Source organism: Pundamilia nyererei, unplaced genomic scaffold (genome assembly GCF_000239375.1).
Source record: "Pundamilia nyererei isolate P.nyererei 1_Seehausen unplaced genomic scaffold, PunNye1.0 scaffold00262, whole genome shotgun sequence".
Classification (NCBI taxonomy): Eukaryota; Metazoa; Chordata; class Actinopteri; order Cichliformes; family Cichlidae; genus Pundamilia; species Pundamilia nyererei.
In genome coordinates, this window is record NW_005187663.1 from 258,809 (window position 1) to 271,552 (window position 12,744).

General features: G+C 41.6%; 1 protein-coding gene across 3 annotated transcripts in view; it reads right to left on the reverse strand.

Moving 5' to 3' along the window:
• Window positions 1–12,273, reverse strand: part of clmna (calmin a) — a 36,261-nt gene extending 23,988 nt beyond the window's left edge. For all 3 annotated transcript variants that reach the window (XM_005750112.2, XM_005750111.2, XM_005750110.2), the window contains exon 1: window positions 11,868–12,273. In XM_005750112.2, the coding sequence (XP_005750169.1) occupies window positions 11,868–11,952 (85 nt within the window). In that variant the 5' untranslated portion in view covers window positions 11,953–12,273. The remainder of the gene's footprint in view (window positions 1–11,867) is intronic.
• Between the last annotated feature and the right edge of the window lie 471 nt (window positions 12,274–12,744).

The window sequence follows — 12,744 nt, forward strand, 5'->3', positions numbered from 1 at the left end:
ATATACACACACACACACACACACACACACACACACACACACGCACACACGTACACACTTACGTATGTGTGTACGTATGTGTACGTACACACATACACAAAGTTACGTTAAAACCAAGCACACCATTGTTTTTCTTGTGACATTACCAATAAGTTTGATGTGTCACATGACCCTCTTCCTATTGAAAAAACAAAAGCTGTATCCAAGATGGCCGACTTCTAAATGGCCACCATGGTCACCACCCATCTTCAGGAGTTTGCCCCCTCACATATACTAATGTGCCACAAACAGGACTTTAATATCACCAACCATTCCCATGTTATTACAGTGTTTCCATATAAATGGCCCACCCTGTATATTGAACTTTAGCACATGTGCTTCTCATAATCTGCCTAAACTGGCATGGCTCTAACTCTGTTCCAACCCCATGATTTGTTCAGCGCGGAACCCTTCTTGTCTGTCCAGGAAAAGTTATTTCACAGTAATTCTTTTAATCGTTTTATCACCCAACCCTACCTGAAAGCACGCCCTTCACAGTGCAAAGGTCTCACCTTTGAATTCAGGTAACTGTGACTGTCTCACAGTAAACACACAGAAAAACAATCTGGATACTGATCTGAACAGAGTGTTTGTTTTATCTCCCTATACAGAGGTCAACTCACAGCGGTGTGGAGAGTGCTTTCAGTCTGTTCTCGTAGTAAGGTAGCCATCTAAACAATTAGAGCACACACTCTGCTGTGCTGTGCTCAAACGGATTGGTAATCCATGTCCATACTTTTATTATTGTTGGGTCTTTACATTGCCAAGTAAAGCGCCTTGAGGTGACTGTGGTTGTGATTTGGCGCTGTCTAAATAAAACTGAATTGTAAGATCTGTAACATCTGGTCCACATAACTTGGCCAACGGAACAACCCCTCCTTTTTTGTGGATGGAGGGAAAAAGGATTACAATGATGCAGACTCAACACAGCCCTGTATGCTAGCCAGCACCACTAGTGTCCATGATTGTTAATCAGTTATTAATCTCTTTGCTCATGTCTTTCACACTCACCAGTAAGCCAATATGCTCACACCCCCCCTTTCTGACGTGGCACGCTAGTCAAACAAAGAAATAGCCCCAGACTATTTTTTATGTGGTCACTGATGTTGGTGCACGAGTTGCACCTGTTCCTCTGCAAGCATCAATAAATCCTCAAGGAAGCCATTTATTAGGTTAATGTTTAAAAATGTTTCAGAGAACAACAAACGCTGCTGACACGACTGACTAAGCTTATCTCTCGTGTCATAGGATGAGAGGATAAAACTGACATCAACATCAACATCAAATCACACGTGTTTGCCACAAACTTTTTACTTTTTAAGCTACTCACTGATATTAAAATGTGTTACAACTATTTTGTCAGATTTTATTTTTTATTTCAACATTTCTAGAAGACTTGAGAATTTTATGTTCATCAACAACATCACCACATAATACTGGAGGCCCATATCATAACTGACATCATCAAGGCGTAAAGTTGTCCTCCTTCATGATTCCATCCACTTTGTGCTTTGAGCCATACAGCCTAAAACACTGCACAACCATCACCGTGCTTGACTGCTGGTGCAGTGTTTTTAGGTGTTAAAGCCTCACCTTTAACCCTCTTCACATTGTGGCCAAACAGCTCAGTCTTTGTCCTGTTTATTTAAACTTCTGATCATGACTTTAAGTTAACACTAGCCATGGGCCTAAATGCTTGGTAATCCAGATTAAGAATATCAAGAAGCCATTATATTTTGTGCTTGTGTTGTACGCCATGTTGAAGACTCATATGAAGACATTTGTCTCTATAGCTGACGTCCTGTCCATTTGCTTGGCTAAGAGAATTTGCTACAACATTTTTTGATGCTGAAACCCAGGAGAAATGAGCAAACAAGATTCACGTTGTGGCACAGCCGAAGCTGCAAGAGTGGCAGATGACGAGCATGGAAGGGAAATGGAACAAACAAAATACAAATTCAGAATGTATGCACATGTTTGGCTCCTTTGTTCCCACAAGGTCAAAATGAATCACAGTAAAGGTCTTGCTACAAAATATCTGGCATCCTAGGCAGAAAATTGTAATAAAAGCTGTGGAGACCCCACAAGTGTCCTTGGCCATTCCTGGTGAACAGAAATTGTTCAGCAGATTTGGTGCAGAACTATTTAGAGCAGAACATAGCAGAAGATGCGAGACAAGATATATGCCTCACCATGTAGTGCTCAGAAGTAACCACCAAATTAAGAGTGGTCCTCGATGTGTCGTCCCATGAAGACAGCTGTCCATTGCTGAATGGTTGCTTACTTACAGAGCCAAACTTGAATCCAGATCTGCTCATTGTTCTTATTAGATGTAGAAACATAAAGTTGCCTTCCTGGCAGGTTCTTGTGGCTCTCAGGTACACCGACAGTAAAAGGAATGAACACCTGTGCATTCTGAGGATGACGAGACTGGTGTTTGGGGTTACACCAAGCCCATTTGTGCTTGTGGCTAGGATTCAAAGACACCTAAAGCAATATGAAACATACAAACCACAAGTTGTGAATACAATAAGGGAGTCACTCTGTGTGGATGAATTCATTTCAAGTACACGCACGGTTGAAGAAGCACATCATAGAACAACAACTGCCAAACAAAACTGGCTGCTGCAGGTATGAAGCTCTGCAAATGAATAAGGAGAGCTCCACAAACTACATGTTGGCACCTGAGACAAATGGAAAACCACTTAAAGTACTTGAATCAGTGTGGAGGCCAGAGACTAACGATTTTACCTTTGACCTTAAGGCACTAGTCAGGTTTTTAACAGAGAGGAAAGGAACTAAAGGAAGTGTTCTGCATTCCTCAACACGCACTTATGACTTTACCATTAGCATCATGTGCATTTCAAGAAATGGAAGTGGGAGAGGGGGCTCTCCTGGGATGAAGAATTGCCACCAGATCTGGCCCGAGAATGGAAACAGTGGTGTTCAGAACTCACTTATTCATACATCGGCTCACCAAACCAAGGTGGTACCAAACCAGCATGCAGCAAAATAATTATGAATTGGAACTACATGTGTTCTGTGAAGGGAGTGAGAAAGCATACAGTGCTGTGGCATATCTGCAAGCTAAAAAACAAGAAGGAGAAACAACAATGAGCTTAGTCACATCTAAATCCATCCAAAAAATAAATAAAAAAAATAAATAAATGCTGCGTCCGGAGCTCATGGGAAGCCCTGACTGGATCAAGACTGGGAAACAACTTGATCATCTCATTGAAGACTGAGGAAAGCCAGATAAAATAAGATCACTTCACAATGGATTTGCAGTTCTGCACAAAGGTGGAAATCATTTGTCACAAACAGAGTGACCGACGTCCAGATGCTTACCAATTTATCTTCATGGTCACACATCCTGGGGAGGGTTAATCCAGCTGACCTTCCCACAAGAAGGCAAACAGCAAAGGCCCTGATACACAACCAGCTATGGTCGAATGGGCCAAGTGTCTTTGTATCAGAAGATCAGACACAGGAGGCTGAATGAACATTTCAGGTGAAGTGAAAGCAGAACATCATACAGTTTGCTGCCAATGACACCAACATCTGTGAACTAATACTGAAAATTAGAGCAAGCTGAAAAGCGTTCTCAGAGTGACGGCATGGATAAGAAGAAATTTCTGTCTGAGAAATCAGACAGAAACTCTGGGTTAGGCCCATGTGGACGATAGATGATTACAAATAAAACTTGTTAATAATAACAACAACAACCAGTAATCATCCTGCTGTAACCCAGTTTCTCTAAGGCCGGGTTAATCGATTTGTTGATCAGTTACTGATTCGTGTACTAACAGGGACTTAATGTTTAATAATCCACATTTCAATGTTTTAGTCTTTTGTGAAGATATGGATACTATATTGTTCTTTCTTTGTGATTTCTTATGTTTAAGTCATTTGTTGACTTAAACATAGCTCCCAAACAGACAAAAAACTAACTTTTAGTTTGTTTTTTGTCTGTTTGGGAGCTGACACAGCCTCTAAGGGGATGGGGTTTTGGGGGGATAACAGGAGGATAGAAGCTGCAGAGAAGTGTGCAACTCTGCTTCAAAACAACAGCTTGTGATTAAATAACAACAACAACAACAATAATGTACACTTTATTGATCCCTGTGGGGAAATTACTCTCTGCATTTAACCCATTCACTCTGTGAAGCAGTGGGCGGACGCAAATCAGGCCCCGGGGAGCAGTGTGTAGGGACGGTACCTTGCTCAGGGGTACCTCAGGGTAGCCGTTCAGTGGATTTGAACCCCCGACCTTCCTAACCCTTGGGCCATCATACGAAATCAGAGGGTGATTCTGAACTGATATAAGAGCTGAACACAATATAAACTGGCTCATGTCACCCTGTTTTAAACATCATCTAAATTCCAGCAAATTATACAAACCAGCCACTATTTCAACAAAGCTCGAACACTAGTTTTGATCAAAAACTGAGGCAATAGCTTCGAAATGAAGGATGCTTAAAGAAACGAGTGAAGCATCAAGAGATGGACCTCAGGTTGAATATGTGGAGAATTGAAAAGCGATCCCTGCTCAGTGGTTGGGTGGATGTTTTTCTGTTGCACTTACACCTCTTCAGTGAACACCCCCGGGGGCGGCAAGTCAACCTGAGAGCATAATCTCTTAGTAACAATGAGGCACATGGCTCATCACCATTTCTGAATCATGTGCATGTCATAAAACCAGCTTTCCCAGGCCAATCACAGACTGCAGATGAAAACTGAGCAAAACCAGGCTTACATTACCCAGCACTTTATTTTTAGACAAGGAAGTGGGAATAAATGTTGAAAAGGAGCTTCTTCCAGACTTTCAGTGGTCATTCATTGTGTAATTACTATGTTAAACACAGCCATTAACAGGAGTAAGTTAAAGTAAGACTGGGCAAAATGAATTTTTGTTATAATTCACAGCTGGGCAAACGGAGATTCCACTGAAAAAGCTTGTCTTTTTGGACAAATTAAAACCTGATGCTTTCCAGTCTACAGTAAATGTAAAGGGATATCACAATTTGCTATCTTTTAGAGTGAAGAATAATTTTGTTTCTGGTTAAAGTCTGCTACAGTTACAGATCAAAACTGTTCAGTAGTATTTACTAGGGATGCAAGAGATTTGGTTTGATTATTTTACTTTGAGTAGTCCAAGTCTTCTTCTGAAAGTTCCTAAAATTGTTATGGAGTAGTTCATCATGGTAAAAATGGTCCCCCCAAAAAATAAATTATCGCATTCACAAGATTGTCAAAACACTTGACCTCTGACCTTGATCTTAAAGTCAAGGTCACTGAGACTTGAGCTCATCTGAGATCAATATTTTAAGGAGGAGAGAAATTGCTTCACTCTGCCCACCCGCCATCGCAATACTGTTAATTACGAGGTTCATAGGAAGGTTGAAATTATCATTATCGTGTCCTCTGCTCAGAACACAAAATGAAACAGCCATCAATCTGTTGCAGTATATCTCGGTTTATTTCGTTATTATCAGTGATAGCTTAACTTAAGGGGACACCCACATGGACTGCTAACTCTCAGCTGCTGCCCCATGTGGGAGTGAAAAGAGTGAGCTGGTAGTGAGTGCAGTCTTTATATAATGTGCGCCAGGTGAGTTCCATTAAGGAACAAACTCCAGAGCCAATCAGTGGTGAGAAAGTAAAAGAGGAAGCAAAGTGGTCCTGGTGAGGCAAGGGAGCGTGAGGAAAGGGGCAAATGAAACAAGAATCTTTACAACAAACACACAATCAGGATTACAGTGCAGTAGCTCTGAGAAATCTGATAAAGTCACAATATTCTGATCTGTCCGTTCTTATTGCAGCCAACTGCCCAGCCACGCACAGCTCTTGGTAATGTGTAAAGATATACTGTGATACTTTGCTATCCTCTGAATTGAAGAAACCTTCTTAACATGAATGATATACAACCACCGTGGAGTTTTCATGAAAGCAGGAAAGATTTTTTCTTCAAAGTTATGCAACCTCACAGATTTGCATCCTGTTTTGCCTTTTAGAGCAAAAGATCCCTGCACCTTTCCACTTTCGCTTTACCAAGCCAGTGCTCTTTAATAATCTTTAAAAGATTCTGTTCAACACAACAGAGAGGATTACTCGAACTTGAACTCTATTGACCTGTAATAAATATCCAAAAATCCATTTATAGACTTTCTTGGGCAAAAGCACAACGATCAAATTTCATTTCCTGACTTATGTGCTAGGATTTCATTTCAGCTCAGTGTAAAGTCAATGGTAAATCGACTGGTTCTTATATAGCACTGTTCTACTTTACCTGAGCCTCCAAGCACTTTATACAGCATGACATAATTGACCCATTCATACGAGCCCTTTGTTTCTATATTGAAATACTTTAACGCTCACACTCAGATGAATGAATGTATGAATGTATCGGAGAGCAACTTGCCCAAGGTTATATATTAGATTATAGACTGAAGCAGTTAGGGCTTGAACCACCAACCTTTCACTCAGTAGATGCCCTGCTCAGCCTCCTGAACTACAGCTAATCTTCTGTCTTTTGCTGCTCTCTGTTCTGTTTCACTGTGTGTCTTTGAGCTGAAGCTTAACTGAATTGCCCTTTGGATGTTTTCAAATGTATATTTCAGTCAGCAGGCCTATTTTTCTGGAGATTCTTATGCGTTTGTGGAATGTAGTACATAAAATAGTACATTTACAAAATGGATGCAAGGCTGTATACACGAGTGTTAGAGCAGTGTAATGAAATGATGTGCACCCTGTTAATTACAAAGATTTTCCCATTGTTGGCTCAGGGAGAAGCTTGTATGTGAATACAGCACAAGCTTTAAAGTTGACTGGTTGTTATGCTGTGTGTCCAATGTGCACACACAAAGGAGGAGTCTATTACTCTATAAGTTTCAGGCTAGAGAGTGTTTGTGCAGTGAAGGCTTTTTTACTGTATCAAGGCAAAATCTAAAGTCTATACATGCCTTGCCCGCAGGAAATGCAAACAAGAATGAACTCAAAAGACGAGACCTTTGTTCACCTCCAGGATCCTCATAGCAGTGAGTGTATGGAGACTCGAGCCGGTCTTATGGTCGAGCAGTGAGAGTGTGTCCCTGTCCGTCTGCCTGCAGTGAGCTCTGTTCTCACATAGAGGCAATGCACAAAGTATGTGCTACAACTGGTGTCTGGGCCGCTCTGCTTGTGTTGTTGTTGGTCCATGAGCCGACCACGGAAGAGAGCAAGGTTCTAACATACAAAGAGCTGAAGTATTAAAAACAATGAAAAGAGTCACTGCAGTTACTGACTGTGCTTTTGATGCTTTATTTTTTGATGTCTGAAGTTTTTGTTGTTGTTGTTTTTTTCCACAGTTCTCCTGTTCCCAGTGAACTCTGTTATTGCTTCCTGCTGCATTCTGACCCACTTGTCAAGCAATAAACATCAGCAGTCGCACACTTCGTCCACTTCCAGTGACGCACAGTCAGGATCTTGGAGGGCTGCGCAGCAGCACGTCTGGCGTGGGTGAACCCCACGTTTGCTTGGTTGTTGTTGTTGTTTTGTTTTTTTTTCAGGGTTACCAAAGCGTGTGCAAACCCAGATTAGATTTTAAAAGTGTGTAACTATGTTAAATTGATTCTGAGCATGCAGACTCACTGAAGGAAAAGCTGCCGGTACTGGAAGCTCTCTGGTTGCTGTTAGTAGTCTGAGTAGTATTATGTGACTTTGAGGTAAACCAGGTTTTGGTTTCCTGCAGAGCAAAAGACAAACGTTTAAACTGTCCAAAGTCAAACACTATCAGACAAAAGAAAACATTTACATTTATATGCAGTTCTAGTCTGACTGTAAATAGTAATGCACAGATCACAGGCCTGTACTATGAATCAACATTGGTGGTTATCATGGTAATTTCATGTTTAACTCTCAGTGTTATGAACAGGGTTGCTTTCCGACTGTGGTACATTATAATATCTTTTATTGCACACCCAATCTGCTTACGCTTGTAGGCTATGCTTGGGTATAATCATTTCGTGTATAAAAATCACAGCCTACTGACCAGTCAGTTCTCTTGAAAACAACGAGGATCAGTACAGGATCCCATGGACCTGAGTACACAGACAATATGAGGGTCTATAGGGGGGGTGGGGAACTCCAGGCCTCGAGGGCCGGTGTCCTGCAGGTTTTAGATGTGTCCTTGATCCAACACAGCTGATTCAAATGGCTAAATGACCTCCTCAACATGTCTTGAAGTTCTCCAGAGGCCTGGTAATGAACTGATCATGTGATTCAGGTGTGTGGACTCACGGTGATATCTAAAACCTGCAGGACACTGGCCCTCGAGGCCTGGAGTTCTCACCCCCGGTCTATAATGTCTTGGGACACATTAAAATGGTACGCATCAATAAGAAATACAATGATGCATTTAGAAATCTGAGTATTGTTCAATATTCGTTTTTTCCACCATTTAATTAAAAAAAATTGAGTTCTGATGTACGTTTAATATTCATTACACATGAATAGCAATATACCAACATTTCTTATGTAATATATCTTTGTTTAACTTTTGTGATTATATCTTATATTAATAGATTATATCTATCTCTCATGAAAATCACAAAACCACTATTCTTTATTTTTCTTCATTATTTTTATTAATATTAATTATTGTTATTATTATTATTATTATTATTATCCACGTTTATTAAGTTCCAGTACATTTCTGTTTAAACTGTATAAATACTGTGCACCTCTCTCTACCTCAGTACAGATGATGGCAATAATGGGGAAGGCTGCAAAGTCGACAGTTGTCCAGATGATGACTATCGGCACCTTCCATGAACAGGGAAAGCCAAAAGAAGGTCATTGCTGTTTACAGAATGCTTTATCAAAGCATATTTAAGTAAAGTTGACTGGAAGGAAAAAAAATCTATCAGGGAAAAAGTGCAGAAGCAACAGTGATGACCACAGCTCTGAGAGAAGTGTCACCAAAACTCAACTCAAGAACTTCAGAAGGAGTAACTGAGGCTAGTCTAGAGCATCAGGAGACAGCAATCAAATACATTTTCGAGAACTCATCCTTTATGCTTTCTTAGACTTGCCAACTTTGACAGAGATTGATACTTACTTTTCCCCCAAAATAATTTCCTGACATCAAGCAGACCACAGAAAAAGCCATGAGGATATAGTTCAGCGTGTGTTTGAAGGAAAGGGTCAAATAGAGAACATATAGTGGGACTCGTGCTGTTATCGAAAAGGAACACCTGTGACAACTGTGCAAAGATTGAGTGATACGAGTGGAAACAACCTGAAAAATAAACTCTGGTCATCGTGGGATAAATGTAAAGGAATGTGAATACAGCTCTGTAGACAGTCCTGTACATTTAAATGAAATCACACTCATAGCAAATGAATTTTTCACAAGGATTCAGCACATCATAATCAAGTTTAGAATCATCCCGTGTTTATGGTATAAACTAGCAGAAAGTAATTCTTTAGTAATGTATTACTTGAATGCAAACCAGCAATGTTAACTGTACTCAGAAAGAAACCTACATCCCAGTGAGGTAGGACAGAAAGCTGTGTGGGATGTGTGGGAACGTTCAATATTGTTATGCACAGAGAGCTGCTCTCTCTCGTTCTCCCTCTCATTTTGTGTTATGTAACAACCTCCAGGCCATTGTTTTAAAGTGATAGCTGCTCATCGAGCTTTCGTGCAGAGAAGAGGGACAAAAGCGGCAAACTGGCGCATTTTAAGAAGGTGGAATTGACATGTCCATGTTCATGGGAAAAGCTTTGTTTAAAACCATATAGGAATGAATGGCTGAGAATGTGCGGGCTTCTCATTAGAGCACATGCTCCCGTAGAGACAGCAGGACTTGGGTTTATGAGCCGGACACATGACTACACTCCCTCCGTCGCTTTGAGTCTAGATTGTACCAAACCATGATGCACATGATTAAATCATTTTGAATCCTCTCACAACATTCCAGTAAGATTCATACCCGTGCCTTCATTTTCTTTTTCTTTCATGATTTCTTGGTGGATTTGCTAGTATGCTGTGCAATAATATTCTGTGTCTGTTTTCTTTCCTTACAAAAACCTGAGTATACCTGAGTAAATACCTCAGGCAGCAGAAACCAGAGAAAGAAGAGGAGGAACAGGCCCCTGAACGGTATGTACTACCGGCAGATAGAGGAAGTGGCTGATATCCAGAAATCCTACCAGTGGCTGAACAAACCTGAACTGAAAGACCTAGGCACTAATCATAGCAGCACAAGAACAAGCTCCAAGTACAAGATCAATAGAGGCTGGGGTCTACAACACCAGGTAAGGCCCAGGTGCAGGCTGTGTAAAGATGCCCCAGAGACAATCCAGCACATAACAGCAGGGTGCAAGATGCTAGCAGGCAAGGCATACATGGAACACATTAACCAAGTGGCCTGCACAGTGTACAAGAACATCCATACAGAGTATGGTCTGGAAGTCCCGAGGTCAAAATGGGAAACGCCACAGGTGGTTGAGAATGACCGAACATAGATGTGTGTGTCAAAATAACAAAACACACCTTTCTGATCATGTTGCATAACCTGGTTTCATTTAACATGTTTGGCTCTTATTCAGGTCGATTGGCAGCTAAATAAGAGATTTTCAGTGACTGCAGTGGAATTAAACATCTAAAGATGTTTTCACTGTTCAACAGTGGTGTTAAATTACTTAAAATCCACAGCAGGCTTTGCTTTTTCACATGTGCTCTGCTTCTGGAGAAGAGGCAGAGAGAGCCATTCTTACACCCACAGGAGTGAAAAATAGAATGTAATGCACCTACACAGGCAGAAGAGCTGTCCGTAAGAATCAATCCACAACATGTTAGCTCACACATTCATGCCCCCCTTCTTATAATAAAAACCACAAGATTGCTTTCTCTGAGGAGTATTTAGGGAAATTATGAAAACTGTTATGTTACTTTTTTTGCTTTATGTGTGACATGAAAAACAATCTTAAGACAACTCACATTTTAACACTGGCTTTTAAGCACACTCCAATTAAAGAAGTGTTATAACTTATTAGACAAGAACACAGATGTTTGCTTGAAAAGCTGGCTCTAATACATACTGAGGAAGTCAGGACGCCTCAACCTGAGCTGCAGGTTCATATCCGGATGCCTCCCCACATTTCTGCAGGAGCATTATAGGCCAATACAAAAGTCATTCAGACAGCAACAGCAGTACTTTACCCAGTGATGACATACAAGTGTCCACACTAGTGCACTCTGATTTAGTGGAAGTTATTTTTTCTCTGGAAGTGAACCTGGTCTAATCAACTACTGGGATTGGATGGTTTTAGAAAATGAACACACAGAGAGAGAGAGAGAGGGCGGGGGGGGGTTACTGTGTGACCACTCCAGTGATTCTATGTTGGATTCAAATAATAGACAAATAATTCAAATAAGTAGGCCAACAATAAAATAACTAATTACTGCAGCTCTATGATCATTCCCTTTTAAAATAATCTTTAGTGTACTAGTCTTGAAAAGAGTATACCTATCAGGGACCGCATACGTCGAGTACACTGAAAGTGCACTTCAGTAAATAAAAGCCTCCACACAGCAGATCACCGGGTCACTGAGTCTGTGAGGCTCCTGGGCGCACAGTGTGGAACAAAGCGTTTGTGAGCTCCGTTTGGAAAGTTTGGAACCTTCGTGCTGCAAGTGAAAGCAGCCAAATACAACAAAAGAAAAGTTCCCCACATCAGAATAAAACGATCTTCTACGCACTGTGCACTCTGCTGGTGCATGCGTGGCCAGGCCATCCGCACTGTTCTGTGGACTCAAACTACAGTAGCGGAGATGTTCCTACCTTGCAGGTTCTGCACTCGGATATCGCTGATTTGTCCGATAAATTCTTCCCTCTCGAACCAGTCTTCCCAGCCGTGTCCGGCCATCTGGAGCCGCGGTGAGTTCAGAATTCCCGGACAGGAATGCTGGAAAAGCTCCCCGGCTAAGAACGAGAAGCTGCTGCTGCACCGGGCTGCCTATTGTCCGTCCGTCCGAGCGGAATCCACCACGGCGGTGTGTCAATCAGTGGAAGCACATAGCAGCTGCTCACTGCCGCAGGCTTCCGTCAAAGCAGCGTTGAAGCGACTCACGTCCACAAGCATGTGGGAGGCCAGCGGGCAGCAGAGGAGGAAGAAGCTGCAGCACCTGGTTGGTATTTTCGAGGTGGGATGGAGCTGCGCCAGAGCCCGCCCACCCGCTCTCGCTCTCGCTCGCGCTCGCTCTCCCTCTCTCGCTTTGTACACACACACACAGGTTCCTCCAAGTGGTGGAAAATAACTGATGGCACCACCTGATTTCCTTTTTCCCTCTTTTTCCTTTTTTCCCTTTACCCCTTCTTTTCCCTTTTCGTTGGGGGGGATGACTTTTACAGCTCACTGCTACACAGGAGTTTATCTTTGCATAATTTCATTTTAAATTGGGAAAAACATTAAAATGAAGTCTTTTACTCAGTAAAAAGTTATACAGTAACCCTGCTTAAATAGCTTAATAATGCATAAGCTGTACTGAGTAAGTACACATGCACATTATGCAGAATGCTACTTTTCAGCATCACAAACATTATTTGATCATTGCAGGTGCTGATGAATAAATTACTTATAAATTACTGACTAGCTTGTGTGACACTGTGAGGTCTCTCGGTGCTTCCTCATTTGGGGAGCCTGGAGAGAGTCAGACAC